The 26458-nt window shown below is 40.6% G+C and overlaps 1 protein-coding gene across 9 annotated transcripts in view; it reads left to right on the plus strand.

The window, feature by feature from the left end:
* Positions 1–8161: 8161 nt before the first annotated feature.
* The window catches only part of pecam1b (platelet and endothelial cell adhesion molecule 1b), a 79095-nt gene continuing 60798 nt past the window's right edge, over positions 8162–26458 (plus strand). For 5 of the 9 annotated variants that reach the window (XR_009823871.1, XM_062033641.1, XM_062033639.1 and 2 more), the window contains exons 1-2: positions 8163–8366; positions 8444–8479. Coding sequence is in view for 8 of the 9 variants with exons in the window: in XM_062033641.1 (XP_061889625.1) it covers positions 8321–8366; positions 8444–8479 (82 nt within the window). In the remaining variant the exon portion in view is untranslated. Of the gene's footprint in view, positions 8367–8443; positions 8480–26458 lie in introns of all 9 variants that reach the window. The other 4 variants (XM_062033637.1, XM_062033638.1, XM_062033644.1 and 1 more) reach the window with 2 other exon arrangements.

Here is a 26458-nt window from a genome sequence, read left to right on the forward strand (position 1 = left end):
TGCTGCAAAGGGTTCTGGGTATTTGTTCTGTTGTGTTTATGTTGTGTTACGGTGCGGATGTTCTCCCGAAATGTGTTTGTCATTCTTGTTTGGTGTGGATTCACAGTGTGGCGTATATTTCTAACAGTGTTAAAGTTGTTTATACGGCCATCCTCAGTGTAACCTGTATCGCTGTTGATCAAGTATGCGTTGCATTCACGTGTGTGTGCGTACAGAAGCTGCACATATCTTGTAAATGGGCCGGCACGTTGTTAGAATGGATGAAAAGCGGACATTAAAGGCAGTGCCTTTAAGGCACGCCCCCAAGACTGTGGTCCGGGTGGACTACGAGATATAATGACTGACGAACACCTTCGTTCGATAATAAAGGTTGCCTCAGCTCAAAGCCTGAGCCCCGACATTAATGAACTAGCATCCAAGAAAAGATGGCAGGTATCTGGCTTGGGCACATCAGATTAGATCAGTGTGTTGCAAACTGAGCAGTTTAAAGTCCTGAATGGTGGGTTTATTCATTGTTATTTTATTTTCAAATGTATTAGCCTGTGGAAAAAGTGAATGTTGATATTTACCTCAGAAGGCTGCAAATAGAAAAGAGGCATTCAATTATTATATAAATTGTATTTGATATGCCATTGATATTTTTTAGTTATTATTATTATTATTTGAAACTGGATTTTGCATGTCACTATAAAGTTGTATAAGCCTTGCTTGTTCAACATTCAATGCAAAACTTGTTTGGGTCCCTATTAAAAGGTTAATTTGTTCAACCTTGGCCCGCGGCTTTGTTCAGTTTTAAATTTTGGCCCACTCTGTATTTGAGTTTGACACCCCTGCTGTATCGCGACAGATCCATTAAGAGTTTGAGCAGAAATCGGTCGTATAGGAATTAACTATACACCATAAAACATTAACAGAATGCTGTGTCACATGAATGGTTTTTAAAGTAATAACTTTGTGGAATGAAAAAAACCTGGCGTTAACTTTAATCAACATAAAACTCAAAGCAGTTTCACTAATGAAGATAAAGTCAAAAAAACAAGCTTTGTCTTTCAACAACAACCATGTACTTCAGTGCAAGAATTTGGTCAACAAAAATAAAGAGTGATACCTCTCACATCTAACACACAATCTTTGTGCCTCACCGACAACTCAGCCTGCGTTCAATTCGATGAGATGACAAAACATTATAAGTAGTATTGATGTTATTTAAACACTGATAAAGTTAGCAGTTAAATAAAGGACGAGTGAGCATCCCAGTAAACAAACGACAAACTTTATAAACAAGTTGTGACAACGTTCGCGACACATCGCCTGCTGCATGTTAATTCTCAGTCTCAGCAGCTGACGGAAGGATGCTAGCTGCACTTTCAAAATGAAACTGCAACATCAAATATTTTTCTCCTCCCACAGCTTTGCGCTCTTAATCGCACACCGAGACGCCACTGGAATTTTACCTCAGTGTATCATTATACTGTTTCTCGTTACATCCCTAGTCAATTAACAGGTAAAAAGTCAAGGGCGGTCACGGCATGGTTTTGCCGTCAACGCTGGTCAATTTTTTAGAGCATTGTGGCAAGTCACAAGGGCGGTCGCGGACCTTGCCGCGATTGCCGTGGTTAAATTCGAACCCTGCTACATTGCTAACACTATGGAACTCTTTCTCTAGTGTAGCAACACATCTCCTTGCGATGGCATGCTATAGCATTAACCGTAAGTTAGGTTCTTGCGTCAGCAGCTGAATGGCTTATGAGTTTGTAATGCACAACACAATGCGAATAGACACCAATCTGTACTGACTGAAAAACATCAACAATCATATTACAGTATCTGTAAAGTATTAGCCCACATATATCATGTTTGGATTGTACACAGCTAGCTCGACAGCATATGTACTGTAGTTGTAATAACAAGCATAACATGTATCATGATTAATTTATAGTGCCTTGCTCGATGCACAATTGTCTGTTTGGTCCAGCTGGCCGAGGAAGTTTTTTCTGGTTTATTTTGGGTAAGCACGCCATTTATGTCGGCATAGCTTGGCTCCAAGTTCTACACTACCGTTCAAAAGTTTGGGGTCACCCAAACAATTTTGTGGAATAGCCTTCATTTCTAAGAACAAGAATAGACTGTCAAGTTTCAGATGAAAGTTCTCTTTTTCTGTCCATTTTGAGCGTTTAATTGACCCCACAAATGTGATGCTCCAGAAACTCAATCTGCTCAAAGGACGGTCAGTTTTGTAGCTTCTGTAACGAGCTAAACTGTTTTCAGATGTGTGAACATGATTGCACAAGGGTTTTCTAATCATCAATTAGCCTTCTGAGCCAATGAGCAAACACATTGTACCATTAGAACACTGGAGTGATAGTTGCTGGAAATGGGCTTCTATACACCTATGTAGATATTGCACCAAAAACCAGACATTTTCAGCTAGAATAGTCATTTACCACATTAGCAATGTAAAGAGTGTATTTCTTTAAAGTTAAGACTAGTTTAAAGTTATCTTCATTGAAAAGTACAGTGCTTTTCCTTCAAAAATAAGGACATTTCAATGTGACCCCAAACTTTTGAACGGTAGTGTACATTTACAGCGTCGAGTCACTCTCGGCTTTCAGCCTCTCTCTATAACCAGCAGTTTATTCCCCGTATAGTCAGCTTCATAAAGATAAGGTTGTGAATCCTTTGTCCAAGAATAGTTGTCTTTGTTGTCTGTTACCAAGTCTGCCATATTAGAAAAGTGGAAATAAAAGTGCTAAGGAAAAAAGTTCCGGTATTGCTTAAAATGACCAAAGTACGGTAAATATTGTACATATTGTTATAAATGTCTGTTACTACATAATATACTTGCAGCGTGTACAAACAGGTTAATGGAGGATTTTAAAGTTGTTTTAGAGGGCTATGAAGGCTACCGCTGTAATTCCCATTAGCCGCATTTTGCAAGCTTTTTTTAATCCCATTTAGAATCCTAAAGAAAAAAAATGTGTGCTTGTCTCTCAGAAAGATTTAACTACAGTATAGGCAAAATTCCAAAAAAAGTGCAGTTCCCCTTTGACATTATATAGCATATCAAATACCGTAAATTACCAAATAAACGCCCTTGGGCAAATAACCGCCCATGTCCTATTAGCCGCCCGGGGTCTGACCCCATTTTGTGAATTAACCGCCTCTTCCTAATAACCGCCTATGTCCAAATAGCCGCCCATGGGCTGGTATTTGCATAATTTAGATTAAAATACTACTGGGGTTGCGTTTGCTGCAGTATTATTGTTTTGATGGTTTTATAGAGTACTTGGTACCATCATTTGATTTGTCCTGTATGCTGCTTTATTTAAATCTTGGAGTACTGTAGCCTTTATTTTATTTAAGTTACAGTATTATTGTTCTGTTTTGATGGTGGGTTTTATACTTGAGTACTTGGTACCATAATTTTATTTTTCCCGGTAGGCTGCTTTATTTAAAACGTTTATTTATTTCTAGTTTTGGTATTCTATTTGACAATTGTTGCACTACTGCCATGTTGAGGCCTTGTTGATCTCTTGTCTTTTGATAGCCTACCTCGTGTTGATCTCTTGTCTTTTGATAGCCTACCTCGTGTTGATCTCTTGTCTTTTGATAGCCTACCTCGTGTTGATCTCTTGTCTTTTGATAGCCTACCTCGTGTTGATCTCTTGTCTTTTGATAGCCTACCTCGTGTTGATCTCTTGTCTTTTGATAGCCTACCTCGTGTTGATCTCTTGTCTTTTGATAGCCTACCTCGTGTTGATCTCTTGTCTTTTGATAGCCTACCTCGTGTTGATCTCTTGTCTTTTGATAGCCTACCTCGTGTTGATCTCGTCTTTTGATAGCCTACCTCGTGTTGATCTCTTGTCTTTTGATAGCCTACCTCGTGTTGATCTCTTGTCTTTTGATAGCCTACCTCGTGTTGATCTCTTGTCTTTTGATAGCCTACCTCGTGTTGATCTCTTGTCTTTTGATAGCCTACCTCGTGTTGATCTCTTGTCTTTTGATAGCCTACCTCGTGTTGATCTCTTGTCTTTTGATAGCCTACCTCGTGTTGATCTCGTCTTTTGATAGCCTACCTCGTGTTGATCTCTTGTCTTTTGATAGCCTACCTCGTGTTGATCTCGTCTTTTGATAGCCTACCTCGTGTTGATCTCTTGTCTTTTGATAGCCTACCTCGTGTTGATCTCTTGTCTTTTGATAGCCTACCTCGTGTTGATCTCTTGTCTTTTGATAGCCTACCTCGTGTTGATCTCTTGTCTTTTGATAGCCTACCTCGTGTTGATCTCTTGTCTTTTGATAGCCTACCTCGTGTTGATCTCGTCTTTTGATAGCCTACCTCGTGTTGATCTCTTGTCTTTTGATAGCCTACCTCGTGTTGATCTCTTGTTTTTTTGTTTGTATGTTTACAATAGCTTTTACATTTAAAGTTTTTTGTACGAAAAAAAAATACTGGACAGTAACCATTGTAACCAAATAATGGCCTGGTCCAGGCTGGTTCAAAAATAAATAAAAGCCTTGTGCAAATAACCGCCTGCTTTTTTTAAACGCCTGTCTCCAAAATCGATTTTGTGAAATAAACGCCCGGCCTACTATTTGGTAATATACGATATGTAATATACTGTAAATCAATACAATCAAATAGGATGTTAAGTGAGTGTGCATTTTGTAACAATAGGAATTATATTCGTATTTAAGTTGCACACGGACCTATTTGAGTGACGGACCGGAAGCCAGTGTTGACAGCCACCAACGTATATGTGTCGTGTGTGTGTATTATATAAATAAAAAGACCCAGTGATTATTTAAAATGTTTACTTTTTTGAGTGTATTAATATTAGCCTGTGGATTACTGGATGGCTTAGACAACAGTCATGTTGACAAAGTGCATCGTGGTGGCGGTCGTGAGTTAGGTGGCGTTCACTTCAAACTAACACTAACTCTTATGAACATGTGTGGGGACGAGCAGGAAATATTTAATGTGGTGTTGCTTCCTTATTTGTGATTATTCCAAGCTGTTAGTCATTTACTGGTGCATAGTAGCAGCACTTGAACTTAATGTGACAACGTGTCATAATTATGACGGTCAGTTGGATGAAACAAAAGAATACCCATAGCATTATCATTAGTCCAGAATCCGTACGGTCTTTCTGGACTGACTCAATTAGGAACCGGGACAAAAAAATACCGGTACACGGTAGTGTTGTCCCGATACCAATATTTTGGTACAGGTACCAAAATGTATTTCGATACTTTTCTGTACTTTTTGGTACTTTTCTAAATAAAAGGGACCACAAAAAATGGCATTATTGGCTATATTTTAACAAAAAATCTTAGGGTACAATAAACATATGTTTATTATTGCAATTTTGTCCTTAAATAAAATAGTGAACATACAAGACAACTTGTCTTTTATTAGTAAGTAAACAAACAAAGGCTCCTAATTTAGTCTGCTGACATATGCAGTAACATATTGTATCATTTATCATTCTATTATTTTGTCAAAATTATAAAGGACAAGTGGTAGAAAATTAATTCTTAATCTACTTGTTTATTTACTGTTAATATCGGCTTACTTTCTATTTTAACATGTTCTATCTACACTTCTGTTCAAATGTAATAATCACTTATTCTTCTGTTGTTTTTACATTAGTTTTGGATGATATCTCAAATTTGGGTATCAATCCGATACCAAGTAGTTACAGGATCATACATTGGTCATATTCAAAGTCCTCATGTGTCCAGGGACATATTTCCTGAGTTTATAAACATAATATAATTTTTTTTGAAACGAAAGAAGATTTTGTGATGCTAAAAAATATCGATGTAATCATAGTGGTATCGACTAGATACGCTCCTGTACTTGGTATCATTACAGCAGATGTCAGGTGCAGATCCACCCATGGTGTTTGTTTACATTGTGACACCGGTGAGCTACGGTGTGTCGTGAAGCATGTTTAGCTATTCCTCGTCCTGCAGGGATGATACTTGTAAGAAACTCACTTTATTTGTCGCCATGGAGGCGAGGATTTTCGGTCTACATACCTTGTCTGCTTGTAAGTACTCCGTGATTGTGCGCTGCCGAACATGCTCCTCTGCTCGTAAACCAGCAATGACGACGGGGGGCAGGGGGTGGGGGACCATTACTTTTTAGAGGCGGTATAGTACTGAATATGATTCATTAGTATCGCGGTACTATACTAGTACCGGTATACCGTACAATCCTAGTACACGGTAATAATTCCTACTACGGATCCCAACTGCCTCACTACTGCTTTTCGAGCTGGTTTAATTGCTGCTCTACTTTTTGCTTTAAAGCAGTGACGCATGCATAATATAGCAGCATGCCAAATGTGAGGTTGTCTTCATTAGGAGCTCCTGCCGTAGTGATTGTCCTCAACTAAACGAGAAAAGTCTCTTGTGTAAATACCAGGTCTCCAATCGGTACCCACAATCATTGCTAATAGCAACAGAACATAATTGACGTATGAGAAGATCAAGAGTGTCAAATCGGGGCTCTAATCACATGAACGGCCATCTATTGTGTCACAATCATCGCTAGAACTTAGCAAACTGTTTTCTGAGGTGAAATGTAACCAAAAATACCACAAACGGCTACGAGTAAGGCAATCGTGGCGATCGCACAATCGTGTAAACAAGGAATTCCTGCTTTAGAGCTTTCCTAAGAATTGTTCTCAGATCTTCACCGAATGCCTCGGATGATAGGCCCATCCAGTGAGTGTTGTCAAACCAACCAATTTATGCTGCCAAAGAGAAACTACCAGCTGCAGTCAATCATGATTACTAATAATCGTGGTTTGGCTTGTCAAGTTAGAAGAAATGATCTTTGATTCTCCAAGTATTACAGTAGGTCAGATTTAGCATTGGGATCGAATACTATTTCCAAGGTTCTCGGTGAAACTCATGTTCCATCTACTTGTGTCCTGAAAGAATTGGGTTCAGATTTACAGTCGTGGCTGTCTTGAGTTTCCAATAATTTCTACAACTCTTATTTTTTTGTGATAGAGTAATTGGAGCACATACATGTTCCTTCCCAGACCACAGAACTTTCCTCCAGAAAGTCTTATCTTTGTCCATGTGATGTCAAATGAAACAAAAATTGAGCTGTTTGGCCACAATACCCTCAATATGTTTGGAGGAGAAAAGGTGAGGCCTTTAATCCCAGGAACACCAATCCTACCGTCAAGCATGGCGGTGGTAGTATTATGCTCTGGGCCTGTTTTGCTGCCAATTGAACTGGTGCTTTACAGAGAGTAAATGGGACAATGAAAAAGGAAGATTACCTCCAAATTCTTCAGGACAACCTAAAATCATCAGCCCAGAGGTTGGGTCCTGGGCGCAGTTGGGTGTTCCAACAGGACAATGACCCCGAACACACATCAAAAGTGGTAAAGGAATGGCTAAATCAGGCTAGAATTAAGGTTCTAGAATGACCTTCCCAAAGTCCTAACTTAAACGTGTTGGACAATGCTGAAGAAACAAGTCCATGTCAGAAAACCAACACATTTAGCTAAACTGCACCAATCTTGTCAAGAGGAGTGGTCACAAATTCAATCAGAAGCTTGTGGATGGCTACCAAAAGCGCCTTATTGCAGTGAAACTTGCCAAGGGACATGTAAGCAAATATTAACATTGCTGTATGTATACTTTTGACCCAGCAGATTTGGTCACATTTTCAGTAGACCCATAATAGATTCATAAAAGAACCAAACTTCATGAATGTTTTTTTGTGACCAACAAGTATGTGCTCCAATCACTCTATCACAAAAAAAATAAGAGTTGTAGAAATGATTGGAAACTCAAGACAGCCATGACATTATGTTCTTTACAAGTGTATGTCAACTTTTGACCACGACTGTATGTCAGTGAAAACTTATGTCAGTGATAAACTTCAGGAAACCACTTTGCTACAGAAACAATGTATGTGTGTGTGTTGTTTGTCGTTCTTTTTACCTGGTCAGTCACTCACAGCCAATCAAAGAGGTTAAAGGCCTGTCTACTGCAACATAATTTGGACTGTCTCACACACACACACGAATAAAAGAACATTCCACAGCAGCAAATAGTGGGCCGGCGTGGACATCCTGAGGAAACAACACTGACTTCCTGTCAAATTAAGCAAAGCCGCGGCTGCTCGGAGTGATAACCGATGCTTCTGGTCACTGAGTGGCTGAGGTAGAGCGCCACCTTAGTGCCACCCCGTCTACCAACCACATCCCAAACCCAAATCAACACTCATCAGTCAGAGATCCATTAGGATCCAGGATCATTGGTAGGACCATTGGAGAGCTCCTCAGACAGAATGGATTACTTTCTACTGCTGCTTACTTCCTTGCTCATATGCAACTGTAAGATGTTCTTATCTCTTTGGTTGGAGGAAGGTCATTGATTTGTCTCTAATCAGCTGCTTTTTTTCTTCTTTAAGACTTTCACCCATGGAGAGGGGCGGACGCACAGTCCAGTAAGTACATTACACTTGCATGCGTATGTTTTATTAGGATCTTCATGAACCTGTTTCTCGAAAATGACATATCCACAACATCAGTCCATTTTAACCACTTGTACCAGGGATTTGTCATTGCCTAAACGTCATTGTTTCTGCTCACAATCAATTCAATGGAACCCCAAACAACATATTAACAGATTACCAAAAGTTACACTACCGTTCAAAAGTTTGGGGTCACATTGAAATGTCCTTATTTTTGAAGGAAAAGCACTGTACTTTTCAATGAAGATAACTTTAAACTAGTCTTAACTTTAAATAAATACACTCTATACATTGCTAATGTGGTAAATGACTATTCTAGCTGCAAATGTCGGGTTTTTGGTGCAATATCTACATAGGTGTATAGAGGCCCATTTCCAGAAACTATCACTCCAGTGTTCTAATGGTACAATGTGTTTGCTCATTGGCTCAGAAGGCTAATTGATGATTAGAAAACCCTTGTGCAATCATGTTCACACATCTAAAAACAGTTTAGCTCGTTACAGAAGCTACAAAACTGACCTTCCTTTGAGCAGATTGAGTTTCTGGAGCATCACATTTGTGGGGTCAATTAAACGCTCAAAATGGCCAGAAAAAGAGAACTTTCATCTGAAACTCGACAGTCTATTCTTGTTCTTAGAAATGAAGGCTATTCCACAAAATTGTCTGGGTGACCCCAAACTTTTGAACGGTAGTGTAATTCAAAAGAAACCATTGCGAACAGGGAATAACAAACGTAAGAAGACATTTTATGGACTTTATAATGGCATATGCCTAAACTTTTCACTAGTTTTTTTACGGATTAAGTGTGTGAGGTCTGACTTTTTGTCTGTTTCTTTTTGTATCTGCATAGCATGGGTGTAGTGATGATCGGAAAGGTATTATTATTAACAACATAGCAATACTTTCAGAATTATATTGCCCAAGGGACCAGGATACATTGGGCATTAAGAGTTACTTGCTGACTGTCTAACACACATTATGTTTTGTTTTTGCTTGCATGAATTCAAATCTGTTGTCATCCCCCTAAAAAGCCATAATAGGAACACAGCAGGGGGGGAAATCCATTTTTGTATCAAAGCAATGGGATTGGTGGAAAAGTAACAGCAGTGGACTATGAGAGAACATGTTGTGTCACACAGTTTGTTAGCGTGGAAATGGAACATTCGATTTATTAGTCTTCATCAGCTGAAGGTTTTATGGCTCTTTTTATTGCACTAAATCTTCACAGATGCTTTGTTAAAGAATAGTTTACCATCCAGCAATTGTGGTCCCTACATGCTCGTTTTCCATCAGCGCCTCCTGAATGACGCTTACTCCAGGGCGGTTTACTCCACTCTGAATAGCCTGCTGGTTTTTTCCTGCTTTTTTGTTGGTTTACTGGTAAAAATAGAAGAGCGAGGGTGGGAGACTCGTGTTGTAAGTCAAGTGTGAACACAGAGGCAAAAATGCTGATGTTATACAATCATAGAAAAATTTACATATTTAAAAATATTTAATTATATGAATAATATAATGTAAATCTTTGTAACTACGTTTATAATATATTGAGATAAGGACAGTTAAAAACAGTTACCGTACTTTCTGTACCCAAGGGCGCACCGGATTTTAAGGTGCACTGCTGATGAGCGGTTCTAGTCAGGTCTTTTTTCATACAAAAGGCGCACCGGATTATAAGGGGGGGGAATTCTCATGTTTTTTTCTAAATGTAAAACACTTCCTTGTGGTCTACATAACATGTGATGGTGGTTCTTTGGTCAAAATGTTGCATAGATGATGTTTTACACATCATCTTCAAATCGCTTCAGGATGCGCCGTTTTGAGGGCGGTCTTATTTACGTGACTCACCTTCGACAGCGTTTTCTCCCCGTCATCTTTGTTGTAGCGGTGTAGCGTGCAAGGACGGGAGTGGAAGAAGTGTCAAAAGATGGAGCTAACTGTTTTAATGACATTCAGGCTTTACTTCAATTAATAACGAGGCAGCATCTCCTCATCCGTGGCTCACTAGTGCAACAATGTTTCCTGTGAAAAACTGTCTAATCCGGAACTCTCTAATAACTAAAGTTCCTTGGGTGAATTATGTAAACTCACTACACCGGTAGTTTTTAGCGCTTCCATAGTGAGATATAAGTAAGAACTTTACACTACTTTATATTAGAAATGGCAAAAGCAGAGGATGAATGTCCCATAACAAGAAGATAGTGAAAAAGCTTATCGACTACGGTATCACCTCGGACTACAGTGGCGGACGTGCGCAAATTTTCAGGACTTATAAGTCCTGGGTCCTTGGGTCGGTCCAGGCAGACCGTTAAAATTGTGAACTAATGATACTGCTATCCGTACTTCTTTATCCATCTGACCATCGTAATGCACCCTTCTAGGGTTATTTCTGTGCTTGCCTCCGGGACACACGGCCACCTCAAACTACCAAACTAACTCCAAAATACAGAGCCGAACATTTCCCAAATGACTTCTACGTGTCAGGTGATATGGTTTTTTTTTTTGCAAATATGATGACTACTTGTCGCCATAAAGCTGTGTGAAAAACACCTGCTACTATTGCACACAGATGTAAACGCGACCACCGAATAATCATCTTTATTGGTAAGTTCATGATAACTTGACAGCTTCTAATACTATACTTGGATTACTTTTGTGTTTTAACACCTCTCTACGCACTATGCACATCTTGTCTCTGTATTTAATTGTTGATACCTGAGTAAATAACAGTAATTACCTGTTAGCTTTTCCAAAAGTGTTTTGTTTACATCTTCTTTTCTTAAAGTTTATAGATTGCAATGCACTGAAGGTTTTAGCTCTACAATTTGTGTATGTGTCTGTTTAAAAAAAATAAACACATGACATTGTTCTGACCTGATACACACAAAAAAAATGTCACCATGAAAAGATTCCATTTGCATCGAATCGAAAATTTTAAAATGTAATGTTAGTGGATCGTACTGTAACCCATGTATCTAGATTTATATCGGATCGCCATTTACGGTAGAGATGCACACCTAATAATGACTTTATGGGGATCTCAAGAGGTGGCACAACACATAAGGTGTCTTTATTTGTGCACAATCTGCTATTGTATAGATCTATTTTAACCCAAATAAATCTGTGCCCAAATTGCTCAAGATGCTGGATAATTTTGGCAAGTTGAACTATTCAAAGAGTTTATTGTTTCCAATTTTTAACACTGATTTTGACATATTAATTTTTGCCTTTAAAGGTGCCATATGTAATAACCTCATGTCAAGTCATCAATAAATGGCCCTGATATGTCAAAAGGCATTAAAAAATCATGTTCTTTTTGAATACCTTTATAACTGATAACAGTAGTTCAGCCAGGATACGCTCATTTCAAAATTAGATTTACAGCCCCGAAATATTGTTATTGTTTTCATTTCGATGCCCCGCCCTCTACCGTTTAACCAATTAAAAAGTCAGTGAGCGCGTCACATCCAGGTTGCCAGTTACGCACCGCACTCTTCCTGTGGCTACTGCCACTGGTAAAGTTACTAAACATGTCAGACCTTAGTAAATCTAAAAGGCCTTGTTACGATTCTCAACTTATTCATGACAAAGCCAGGAATAAAATCAGGATTTGTATCGGGATGCCTTTGAAAGATGGAGACAATTGAAGTAGAAGACGATTTTTTTCCATCTGACACCAAACTTGCTAACTTCCTCCTTGATAGGTAAGTCAGGCATTTACGTTTTCTTATTACTTGTAATAAATGAAAATGGACGTTTCGTATGTAAACTGTATTGTCCAATACAGTCTATGATCTTGTCTAACAAAGCTAGTATGTTCCTGCAACGAATGCTTAGGAGCAAAGCACCATAGCTTAGCAATGACACATCGACATATAGGCTAACGGGGGAAATATGTCGATTTGTCATCCAACTGACAGGGCAAAATATATTTTCGCCAAATAAAATGTGGATATGTTGTAGTGTCAGTGCCTATTTCCTTCTCAATAAGCTGATACGCTGAGCAAATGCGTTCTAACATTAGCACGGCTAATTGCGGTTTCTGGTACTGTATGTGCATCACACACATATGGGGTGGTATTTGCTTGTCACAATGTAATGCATTACATGTAATGATGTTCTACTTTGTGTATTGACATGGTAGTAGGCTATGTGATTTATGCGTAACGTGGTTTTTGCGTAACGTGGGTTGGCTCATAGAATCACACTCTGCACTGAAAGATGGTGATGTGCGTACATGGAAGAGAATGCAGTGCGTCAGGTTTGATGCAACATGGGGTTATGCTGAACGAAATGTGGCGGTCATTTTACTTTTGGCCTTGGCTTGCCATCAAAGTAGGCCTATGCGATGTATAATATATTATATATAGACATTTTAGCAGGGTAATGCCAACAATCTGTCCTGATACCCGACGATAATATTGCTGCGTAACTTTACAAATACATTTGGCTAATCAACATTAGTCAAATGTGGCATAATTACTTAGTAAAGCATCTTGCAAGAATCATAAACAAGAGAAACCTACAGTCGATTGCCATTTGAAGTTCCTCGGAGTATTATTCGGATTCGGCTGCGTATCTGGCAACCTCAGTCATGGGGAGTGGGAGGGGACTACAGAATTTTGACCGTGATTGCAGTACCATTTCTGGCCACATTACTACATATGGTAAATGGGTTATACTTGTATAGCGCTTTTCTACCTTCAAGGTACTCAACGCGCTTTGATACTATTTCCACATTCACCCATTCACACACACATTCACACACTGATGGCGGGAGCTGCCATGCAAGGCCCCGACCCATCAGGAGCAAGGGTGAAGTGTCTTGCTCAAGGACACAACGGACGTGACGAGGTTGGAAGTATTATGTATTCGGGTATAAATGTCACGCGCACAATGGCAGGACTATGCGCTCATAATTTTGATACGCTGTTGGAACAAACATTAATGTGGGGACCCCACTCCTGGGTGATGCCGAGTGGGTACGGTAAATTGAATTGTTACAATTATAGAAAAGGTGAGAGTCCAGTCCATAATGAAGCCAACATAAGGTGGTTGGGGAATCTTCCATGTAGACACGTCACCAACTGATACATTGAAGAGTGGTCAGCCCCGGGTCACAACTAGCGCCTCTTCCAGACTTGTACCTCTCCAGAGATTAGCCATGACCACCTGGTATCCTTTCCATGTAGGAGAGGGGGGACAAAGCAAAAAAGAAAAGTGGCAGGTCAAGTGGTCTGAGTAGGATCTATCCAAAAGCTAGAGCATGTAAATGAGTTTTAAGGTGGGACTTAAATGCTTCTACTAAGGTAGTATCTCTATTGCCCGCAGGGTATTCCAGAATACTGGAGCAAGAATAGAAAACGCTCTAGAGTCTGCAGACTTTTTTTGATCTGGGGGTCACTAATAAGCCGGCGTTCTTGGAAGGCAGATTTCGGGACGTACGACAATGTTGACTTTCAAATATTTGAATCAAATGATAGCAACATTTATTTGGAATACTGTATTTTTCGGACTATAAGGCGCACTTAAAATCCATTCATTTTCTCAAAAATTGACAGTGCGCCTTATAACCTGGTGCGGCTAATATACGGAATAATTTTGGTTGTGCTCACAGACCTCGAAGCTATTTTATTTGGTACATGGTGAAATGATCAGTGCGGCAGTCACACATAAGAGATACGTGTAGACTGCAATATGACTCAAGTAAACAACACCAAAATTCTCCTGGCATCGCCCAGCAACAACCTGCCACTACGAGCTGTTTCCCGGACTGTTATCCCGGATTGCACCGCGGATAGCCCTCCTGGCTACCCGCCGACTGTCTGGTTAGCTCTCTGCTAACTAGCCACCGCTCCGCAGCTGGTGGCTAACAGCTAGCCAGCCTCCAGCTACCCTGCCCTAGCAGCAACAACACGCAGCCGGCGCGGGTCCTTCCACCAACTCCTCTCTCCTCTCCTCTGTCATGCTGTGGATCGTCGCGTTGTGCCTGTCTCTCCATCTCTGGCCAACAAGTGTGCGGCTGTCGGCCAACGATCCCAGGCTAACATCCACCACTGCCAGCATGCGACTCAAATACTCCGCTCTGCAACTCCTCAAACTCAGCAACCATGTCACCACACCTCCAGACATCACAGCAGCCATCAAAACACACGGACTGTTTCCCCGACCCAGATACATCCATAGAAGCTCCCGCAGAAAGTTTATTTACTCCCGGACTGAACAACACTGCATCCCATCACTCTGGTCACGCAACCGACCCACCCCCAGTGACGTCACACGTCATCACAATAACAAACCACACGTGCGCTCTGCCTACCTGCAACCGTTAACCAAAGCACCCCCACCCATCCAACTTCACCCATCCCTTAAATTTGCTCTGCTCAATACCCGCTCACTCAATAAAAAAGGACCAATACTCAGTGAATTCATAACTGACAACAACATAGACTTTTTCAGCATAACCGAAACCTGGCAAAAACCACTGGAATACATTCACCTCAACAGAGCTACACCCCCAGGATACACCTACATGGATAAACCACGTGACGGTCGTGCTGGCGGTATAGCTACAATATACCGCCAACACTTGAAACCCACTGTTGTAACCATCACAACCCCCTCCTCCTTTGAGCACCAGTCATTCAAGCTGCCTGGCCCCAAACCCCTGGTCACTGCAATCATCTACCGCCCCCCCAAACCCAACCCTGCATTCCTTTCCGATCTTTCTGAATTTCTCACCCAACTCTGTGCCATTTCACCTTCAGTCATCCTACTGGGTGATTTCAACATTCATGTCGATTCCACCACCTGCAAAACTGCCACTGAATTTCTGGACATTCTCGACTCATTTAATATCACTCAACACGTTGACTTCCCCACCCACAAAAAAGGACACACCCTGGACTTAATTTGCACCACTGGACTCTCCATCAGCAACCTCACCAGCTTCAACCTCACAGACATTCTCTCAGACCACCTGGCCCTCACCCTGGACATAGACATCCCCACCCCCCTTATCAAGCAGCAACGCTCCATATCATACCGGAACATGAAATCAATCCACCCCCCCTCTCTTTCCGCCCTACTGATTGACACCACCTCCGATCATACCCTCACTTTGAGCGCCTCCCCCACTGAACTGGTTAACAGATACAACAGCGCACTCTCCTCCTGTCTCAATCAACTCGCCCCCATAAAAACCAAAACTGTCTCCTACACCCACACTGCCCCCTGGTACACTGACCACCTCCGTCACCTTAAAGCCAAGGGCCGGCAGCTTGAACGGCTCTCAAAGAAAACCGGTCTCACTGTTCACCTGGACATCTACACACTACACCAACAGGAATACAGAGATGCCCTCAACAATGCACGCACTTCCCACTACTCCTCCGTCATACAATCCGGCAGCAACAACCCCAAGATACTCTTCTCTACCGTAACCCAACTCCTCAAACCCATGGACACCACCACCACCTCATTCACCACCAGCAAATGTGAAGAATTTTTATCATTTTTTCAATCAAAAATCAACACCATCCACTCTGAACTGGCCGCCTCCTCTCCCACCTCCTCCCCTACCCCCGATCATGCCCCCCCTTTACTCTCCAACCACCCACTCAACTTCTTCTCCGAAATCACCACAACTGACCTATCCTCCATAACTTCTGGTATGAAAGCCTCCACCTGCATCCTCGACCCAATCCCATCCACTTTAGTTATAGCCTGCCTTCCCTCACTCTCACCTCTCATCACCACTATAATTAACTCCTCCCTATCCACTGGCTCTGTCCCTCCTGCCCTCAAGCTGGCTGCCATCACCCCCATCCTCAAGAAATCCGGTCTCGACCCCAACTTCCCCAACAACTACAGGCCCATCTCCAACCTCCCCTTCCTCTCTAAAATTCTCGAACGTGCAGTTGCCTCCCAAATCAAATCCCACCTTCTCCACAATAACCTATACGAAACGTTCCAATCCGGCTTCCGCTCACTCCACAGCACAGAAACTGCCCTCCTCAAGGTCACCAACGACATCCTCCTCTCCGCCGACTCTGGTTCCCTCTCCATCCTCATTCTCCTCGACCTCAGTGCTGCCTTCGACACCATCAACCACTCCATCCTCCTATCACGCCTCCACTCCTCCCTTGGTTTATCCGGCACTGCCCTCTCCTGGATGAAATCCTACCTCTCTGACCGTCAGCAATTCATCTCAATCAACAACTGCACCTCCTCCACTGCCCCAGTCACCCACGGCGTCCCCCAAGGCTCAGTACTTGGCCCCCTACTCTTCACCATCTACCTCCTGCCCCTCGGTCAGATCCTCCGCCACCACGGCCTTCAATTTCACTGCTATGCCGACGACACACAACTATACCTTTCCACCACGACCATCACCCCAGCCACCCACTCCACCCTTACCACCTGCCTCACAGACATAAAAACCTGGATGCAAAAAAACTTTCTAAAACTCAACTGCAACAAATCTGAAATAATTATAATTGGCCCCGACTCCCTCACTCGCTCCACTCAGGACTTTTCATTAAACATCGACGGTTCCCTTGTCACTACCTCCACCCACATCCGCAATCTAGGTGTAATCTTCGACCCTACCCTCTCATTCCTCCCCCATGTAAACCACATCACCAAAACTGCATTCTTCCACCTCAGAAACATTGCCCGTCTCCGGCCCTCCCTCACACCCTCTGCTGCCGAAACCCTCATCCACGCCTTCATCTCATCCCGGCTAGACTATTGCAACAGCATCCTCTATGGCATCACTTCCAAAACCCTCAATAAACTGCAATATGTCCAGAACTCCGCTGCCCGCCTGCTCACCGGAACCCGCTCCAGAGAGCACATCACACCTGTCCTTCATGACCTCCACTGGCTGCCTGTCAAATACAGAATCCCCTTTAAAATACTCCTCACCACCTACAAGGCACTCCATAACCTGGCTCCACCCTACCTCTCTGACCTCCTCCAGCCACACGTTCCGTCCCGTTCCCTCAGGTCTAGTGATGCTGGCCTCCTGGAGGTCCCCAAGACCAGGCGCCGAACCTGGGGCGACAGGGCCTTCTCCGTGGCTGCCCCCTCTCTCTGGAACGCTCTCCCCAGGCACATCAGAGAAGCCCCCTCCCTCCCTACCTTCAAAACCACCCTAAAAACTCACCTCTTCACATTAGCCTTTCCAAACTGACCCTGCCCTTGGTGTTTCTTTATTATTATTATTATTATTATTATTATTATACAATTATATATATATATATATATTTTTTCTTTTCTTAGTTTCTTTTCCTAATAAAGTTGTTTTAATCCCCCCCCCCCCCCCCACACGTGTAAAGCAACTTTGGGTATTTAGAAAAGCGCTATATAAATCCCAGGTATTATTATTATTATTATTAAAATGTTATATGTTCCATTGAAAATATAGAATATTACACACGGCGCTCAAAAATCTATCAACATTTTTATGAAGCCGCACCGCTTGATGGATTGTACTGTGCTTCAACATACGAGTATTATTATGGTGTCTGCATAAGGTAAGACATATTATCTGCCGATTTGTTTCGCAATATTATCCAAAACCAACCTTCTGGTACCCACTGATCTGTATTTAGGATCTGCATAAGTCCGCCTTTGTAGTCCGTGCCAACACCGTAGTCGATAAGCTTCTTCTTTTTCTCTATCTTCTTGTTATGGGACATTCATCCTCCGCTGTTGCCATTTGTAATATAAAGTAGTGTAAAGTTCTTACTTATATCTGTCAGTAAACTCACCACGAAAGCGCTAAAAACTACCAGTGTAGTGAGTTTACATAATTCACCCAAGGAACTTTAGTTATTAGAGAGTTCCGGTTGGACGGTTTTTCACGGGACACATTTCTGGTGTTGTTGTTGCACTAGTGAGCCACGGATGAGGAGATGCTGCTCCGTTGTTGATTGAAGTAAAGTCTGAATGTCATTAAAACAGTTAGCTCCATCTTTTGACACTTCTTCCACTCCCATCTTTGCACGCTACACCGCTACAACAAAGATGACGGGGAGAAGACGCTGTCGAAGGTGAGCCACGTAAATAAGACCGCCCACAAACCAGCGCATCCTTAAGCGTCTGTCAGAAAGCGACTTGAAGATGATCTGTAAAACATCATCTATGCAACATTTTGATCAAATAACCACCATCACATGTTATGTAGACCACAAGGAAGTGTTTTACATTTAGAAAATAATCATAATAATATGACTCCTTTAATGAAAATAGACCTGAATAAATGGCACATTTAGTTCATTTAACATTTTACTCCTAGATTACAATACTCGTGCTACACAAGTTTAAGTACCTTCAACCACGTAGTTTTACAAAGACCGTTTCCTTCACCCTCTATTTACCGCCACAGAACCAAGTGGACACTATTCTAGGCGAAGACCCATTCAGCAAAAAACGTGCCTCCGTTTTGTACAATTCGATGCTAAAAATTAAACCTACCGTATTTTCTGGACCATAGGGCGCACTGGATTATAAGGCGCACTGCCGATGAATGGTCTATTCAAGTCTTTTTTCATACAAAGGCGCATTAAAGGTGTCATATTATTATGATTTTTTTCTAAATGTAAAACACTTCCTTGTGGTCTACATAACATGTAATGGTGGTTCTTTGGTCAAAATGTTGCATAGATTATGTTTTACAGATCATCTTCAAGTCGCTTTCTGACAGTTGTCTCAGGATGCGCCGTTTTGTGGGTGGTCTTATTTACGTGGCTCACCTTCGACAGCGTCTTCTCCCCGTCATCTTTGTTGTAGCGGTGTAGCGTGCAAGGACGGGAGTGGAAGAAGTGTCAAAAGATGGAGCTAACTGTTTTAATGACATTCAGACTTTACTTCAATCAACAACGGAGCAGCATCTCCTCATCCGTGGCTCACTAGTGCAACAACAACGCCGGAAATGTGTCCCTTGAAAACCGGTCTGACCTGAATTCTCTAATTCCTTGGGTGAATAATGTAAACTCACTACACCGGTAGTATTTAGCGCTTCCATAGTGACATATAAGTTAGAACTTTACACTACTTTATATTAGAAATGGCAACAGCGGAGGATGAATGTCCCATAACAAGAAGATAGTGAAAAAGAAGAAGCTTATCGACTACGGTGTCGGCAGGGACTACAGTGGCGGACGTGCGCAAATTTTCAGGACTTATGCAGATCTCAAATACACATCGAAAAGTTAGTTTTGTATAATGCGAAACAAAACGGCAGATATGTCTGCTAATGGGTGCCATTTTGCGGTCCTTATACACACACCATAATAATACTTGTATCTCTGACTACAGTAGCCGTAATGGGCCGACAATCCATCAAGCGGTGCGGCTTTGACAGATTGTTGAGTGCCGTGTGTAATGTTCTTTATTTTCAATGGAACATTTAAAGTGTTGCTGTTGTTTACTGTAGTCATATTGCAATCTACACGTATCTCTTATGTGTGACTACCATCTACTGGTCACACTTATCATTACACCATGTACCAAATAAAATTGCTTCGAGGTCGGTAAGCACAACCGGAATTATTCCATACATTAGGTGCACCGGGTTATAAGGCGCACTGTCGAGTTTTGAGAAAAGGAAATGATTTTAAGTGTGCCTTAGAGTCCGAAAAATACGGTATTTAATGGGAGAAGTCCAAATCTGCCTGGGAAAAAGACATTGGTGTTAGTATAATGAGGAGTGGAAATCCTGCCTGACCCGTATTCATACTTCCTCCCTCTGTGTTTGACACGGTTTAATCCAGTTCAAAGTGATCTCTGCCTCCCTTACACAAGGGAAAAATTGGCAGAAATTGACCCTGAGCTGGACCCTGCATGCCTCAGGTGCAGTCATAGCCCAACCAAAGAGGGTCACATGATGTGGTCTTTCCCCACCCTTGACAACTCCTGGGGGAACTTTTTTCAGGTGCTGTCTCAAATTTCTGGACAAGATTTAACACTCGGCATTAAGATTGCGTTTTTTGGCGTAACCCTAAGGCCAATGAATTTTAAACAATTTTAAAGTAATATTATTTTTAGTATATTTTTCTTTATTTATTTTTTTAAATAGCTATTTTTTGAGTTATTTGTTTTCAGGCTTAAGAGAAACCTTGTAGATCACAAGTATCAAACCCAAGGCTTGGGGGCCATATCTGGGCCGCTACATTATTTTATGTAAAAAAGCTAGGAATTTTCTTACTGAATGTATTCAACTTTTAATTTTGACAGAAAAGAATACACGCACTACATGCAATTTCATATCTTTTAAAATGTATCTGAATATTTTATTTTCATCATTTTTAAAAAAAAATACAAATAAATACCTAAATATTGGCTTGATTCATAATTTTAAAGCAAGTTATTTATGAAGCCCTGTAATGTAGACTTAGAGTGAGAATTGGTAAAGTTTAATAGAATTTTGAATTTAAGTTTACAAGGGATGATCCTAATCATTCCTTGTAATTTTTTTTAATGCGTACAATGTTTTTGTTTAACAAAACCAGTGAAGTTGGCACGTTGTTTAAATGGTAAATAAAAACGGAATACAGTGATTTGCAAATCCTTTTCAACTTATATTCAATTGAATAGACTGCAAAGACAATATACTTAACGTTCAAACTGGAAAATTTTGTTATTTTTTTGCAAATATTAGCTCATTTGGAATTTGATGCCTGCAACATGTTTCAAAAAAGCTGGCACAAGTGGCAAAAAAGACTGAGAACGTTGAGAAATGCTCATCAAACGCTTATTTGGAACATCCCACGGGTGAACAAGCTAATTGGGAACAGGTGGGTGCCATGATTGGGTATAAAAGCAGCTTCCATGAAATGCTCAGTCATTCACAAACAAGGATGGGGCAAAGGTCACCACTTTGTGAACAAATGCGTGAGCAAATTGTCGAACAGTTTAAGAACAACATTTCTCAACCAGCTATTGCAAGGAATTTAGGGATTTCACCATCTACGGTCCGTAATGTCATCAAAAGGTTCAGAGAAATTTGACATTTTCAAAACCCAAATTATGTTTTCAATCATTTCATTTCAAATCCTTGTTCTTAGGTTCTTTGCTGTCGTTTGAATGGTACATGCTGTTAAAACAGTTGAACCTTATTAAGTCGGTCCAATTTGTCAACAAGCTGTCACTGTGGACCAATTTATCAAGTTCTAGTCCATTCTGTACTTACTAGTAAAAAGTTGACTGCTTTTGCTGACATAAAATTCAACAAAGTGGTCATTTTTATGAAAAATGTATCTGTATAGACATGTGTTGTAGTATTGTTAACTTCATTGTTATCACAAAGCAAAGTGAAAAGACAACAGCAACAGAACTACCGGTACTAGGGTTCTACATTGCAATGTGGCAATCAACATCCATCAACAAATGTTCAAAAATCTACTATTTTCCATGTTAGTAAGATCACATACCATATTTTTCGGACTAAAAGGCGCACTTAAAATCCTTTCATTTTCTCAAAACTCGACAGTGCGCCTTATAACCCGGTGCGCCTAATGTACGGAATCATTTTGGTTGTGCTTACCAACCTCGAAGCTATTTTATTTGGTACATGGTGACATGTGACCGGTAGATGGCAGTCACACATAATAGAAATGTGTGGACTGCAATATGACTCAAGCAACACCAACATTTTATATGTTCCATTGAAAATATAGAACATTACACACGGCGCTCAAAAATCTATCAAACTGTTTTAGTACGACTTTGGTAAGCTATAAAGCCGCACCGCTTAATGGATTGTACCGTGCTTTAACATACAAGTTTCTTTATGGTGTGTGTATAAGGTAAGACATATTATCTGGTGTTTTGTTTCGCAATATTATGCAAAAGCAACTTTTCTTACCTTCTGGTACCTGCGGATCTGTATTTAGGATCTGCATAAGTCCTGAAAATGCGCGCGTGTCTGCCTTTGTAGTCCGTACCAACACCATAGTCGATAAGCTTCTTCTTTTTCTCTATCTTCTTGTTATGAGACATTCATCCTCCGCTGTTGCCATTTCTAATATAAAGTAGTGTAAAGTTCTTACTTATATCTGTCAGTAAACTTGCCATGAAAGTGCTAAAACATACCGGTGTAGTGAGTTTACATTATTCACCCAAGGACGGTTATTCATAGGACACATTTCCGGTGTTGTTGCACTAGTGAGCCACGGAGGAGGAGATGCTGCTCCGTTATTGATTGAAGTAAAGTGTGAATGTCATTAAAACAGTTAGCTCCATCTTTTGACACTTCTCCCACTCCCGTCCTTGCACGCTACACCGCTACAACAAAGATGACGGGGAGGGTCTAGTCTTCTTCCGTGACGTTAAGGATGACAAGGAGGGGGTCAATCAACAATCGCTTCATTGCAAAACTGGCCATAACCACAAAAAAAATAAAAATAATAATAATTTCTCCACACCCAACCAACTTCTCACTCGCGCTAGTACACACATACAAAAAGTTGATGATTTTACACAAAAATTATTTTTTTGTAAATAGTTTTGTATGGTAAGTCTTGATTTATTATTTCTGAATATACAAAATAAGCTAAGCTATGTTGTGTCCTGCATTGTTGTATCATTTATATTTATTAATATTTCAATGGATGCTGTCAAATTCACCATGTTCAAAAGAAATCCGGTCTGGGGAAAAAAATGCATCAATAATCACTCATGATAATTGTTTTCATTTTATAATGAAATCGTTATTTAATTGTGAGCTTCCCAAGATGGCATACCGCTAACAACTCCTGTACACAACATTAGAACCTACTCACAGTGACTTTCTATTCACTGCAGAGCTTCAAAATAAAAGCATAGCCGTATTAACCCTAGATTAGGGTTGTCCTGATACCAATATTTTGGCACCAAAATGTATTTCGATACTTTTCTAAATAAAGGGGAAATTGAAGACATAGGCGGGCTGCAGTTTGGACACCCCTGGTTTAAAGTGCTCGTAAAAAGAGATCCCAGGACATACAGCAGATTATGTGTAGTGCTGCATAACCTGCCTACTTGTCAGCCCCACATTAAGTGACTTCAAGCTTGACACCTCATTGACTACTTCTGTGACATTATTGATTGCTTCAGTCTTAATTTACTAGAAGTGTTTTGCGTTTTGAAGCAGCAAAGTTTTCAGCACTTATTTATTTATTTATTTTTACACTGAATTGTAATACTCTGAATTTTTATACATTGAATTTTTAAACACTGATTTTTTAAACTGAATTTTTAGACACACGCATTTTGCTAAAATTGTTTTTTTCAAATGTCAGCATAATTTGATGTAAAAGAATTCAGTTCACAAAATTCAAAGGCAAAATAAATATAGTTACAGTATTTCCGGACATAGGGCGCACCGGATTATAAGACGCACTGCCGATGAATGGTCTATTTTTGATCTTTTTTCATATATAAGGCGCACCAAATTATAGGGTGCATTAAAGGAGTCATATTATTATTTATTTTTTTCTAAATGTAAAACACTATGTGGTCTACATAACATGTAATGGTGGTTCTTTGGTCAAAATGTTGCATAGATTATGTTTTACAGATCATCTTCAAGCCGCTTTCTGACAGTCGCTTCAAGATGCGCCGTTTTGTGGGCGGTCTTATTTACGTGGCTCACCTTCGACAGCGTCTTCTCCCCGTCATCTTTGTTGTAGCGGTGTAGCGTGCAAGGACGGGAGTGGAAGAAGTGTCAAAAGATGGAGCTAACTGTTTTAATGACATTCAGACTTTACTTCAATCAATAACGGAGCAGCATCTCCTCATCCGTGGCTCACTAGTGCAACAACAACGCCGGAAATGTGTCCCGTGAAAAACCGTCCGACCGGAACTCTAATAACTAAAGCTCCTTGGGTGAATAATGTAAACTCACCATACCGGTATGTTTTAGCGCTTTCATGGTGACTTTACTGACAGATATAAGTTAGAACTTTACACTACTTTATATTAGAAATGGCAACAGCGGAGGATGAATGTCCCATAACAAGAAGATAGAGAAAAAGAAGAAGCTTATCGACTACGGCGTCGCCACGGACTACAAAGGCGGACTCGCGCAAATTTTCAGAACTTATGCAAATACAGATCAGCAGGTACCAGAAGGTAAGAAAAGTTGCTTTTGCATAATATTGCGAAACAAAATGCCAGATAATGTCTTACCTTATACACACACCATAATAATACTCCTATGTTGAAGCACAGTACAATCCATCAAGCAGTGCGGCTTCATAGCTTACCAAAGTCGTACTAAAACATTTTGATAGATTTTTGAGCGCCGTGTGTAATGTTCTTTATTTTTAATGGAACATATAAAATGTTGGTGTTAACTTGAGTCATATTGCAGTCTACACATATCTCTTATGTATGACTGCCATCTACTGGTCACACTTATCATTTCACCATGTACCAAATAAAATAGCTTCGAGGTCGGTAAGCACAACTGAATTATTCTGTACATTAGGCGCACCGGGTTATAAGGCGTACTGTCGAGTTTTGAGAAGAAAAAAAAAGATTTTAAGTGCGCCTTATAGTCCAGGAAAATACGGTACATAAATTCAGTGTCAAAAAAAGCTTTTTTTATTGAAGACACAAATTAACCTCCATAATTTCTACTCTGTCTCACTAACTGGCCATTCTGCGGAACTTGGGTTCCCTTATTGTCCCCTATCTGCAGACATTGTGTGTGTAGTTTTTGCACAAATTGTTTGTAATTTTACCCATAGATTAGTTGAGAACATTAAAAAAAACTAATGACCTCAATCTATTGCAGTTATTTTTGTTAGTAAATGAGAGACGACGAGAGATTATCATCACACGCCTCTGTCAATGTAAACAAGGAAATAAGAAGAACGTAGTGGGCGATGCACGGAAATATTTGATTGGCTATACAGTTGCATTGTTTTGGAGCGCTGCTCAGGGACAAATTTGATTGGCAAAAAATAACAACGATTTGCCAAAATGTGCAAGGATGTTGCGAAATACTGAAGGCTCTAAAAAAAACAACTACAAAACCCAAAACCAGTGAAGTTGGCAAGTTGTGTAATTCGTAAATAAAAACAAAATACAATGATTTGCAAATCCTTTTCAACTTATATTCAATTGAATAGACTGCAAAGACAAGATACTTAATGTTCCAACTGACAAACTTCAAAACATTTTTGCAAATAATCATTAACTTAGAATTTAATGGCAGCAACACATTGCAAAAAAGTTGGCACAGGGGCATTTTTACCACTGTGTTACATGGCCTTTCCTTTTAACAACACTCAGTAAACGTTTGGGAACTGAGGGGACCAATTTTTGAAGCTATTCAGGTGAAATTCTTTCCCATTCTTGCTTGATGTACAGCTTAAGTTGTTCAACAGTTCAGGGTCTCCGTTGTGGTATTTTAGGCTTCATAATGCACCACACATTTTCAATGGGAGACAGGTCTGGACTACAGGCAGGCCAGTCTAGTACCCGCACTCTTTTACTATGAAGCCAACTGTTGTTACACGTGGCTTGGCATTGTCTTGCTGAAATAAGCAGGGGCGTCCATTATAACGTTGCTTGGATGGCAACATATGTTGCTCCAAAACCTGTATGTACCTTTCAGCATTAATGGTGCCTTCACAGATGTGTAAGTTACCCATGCCTTGGGCACTAATACACCCCCATACCATCACAGATGCTGGCTTTTAAACTTTGCGCCTAGAACAATCCGAGTGGTTCTTCTTTGTTCTGGAGGACAGGACGTCCACTGTTTCCAAAAACAATTTGAAATGTGGACTCATAAGACCACAGAACACTATTCCACTTTGTATCAGTCCATCTTAAATGAGCTCGGGCCCAGCGAAGCCGGCGGAGTTTCTGGGTGTTGTTGATAAATGGCTTTCGCTTTGCATAGTAGAGTTTTAACTTGCACTTACAGATGTAGCGACCAACTGTAGTTACTGACAG

Source organism: Entelurus aequoreus, linkage group LG22 (assembly GCF_033978785.1).
Source record: "Entelurus aequoreus isolate RoL-2023_Sb linkage group LG22, RoL_Eaeq_v1.1, whole genome shotgun sequence".
In the NCBI taxonomy this organism is placed as follows: domain Eukaryota; kingdom Metazoa; phylum Chordata; class Actinopteri; order Syngnathiformes; family Syngnathidae; genus Entelurus; species Entelurus aequoreus.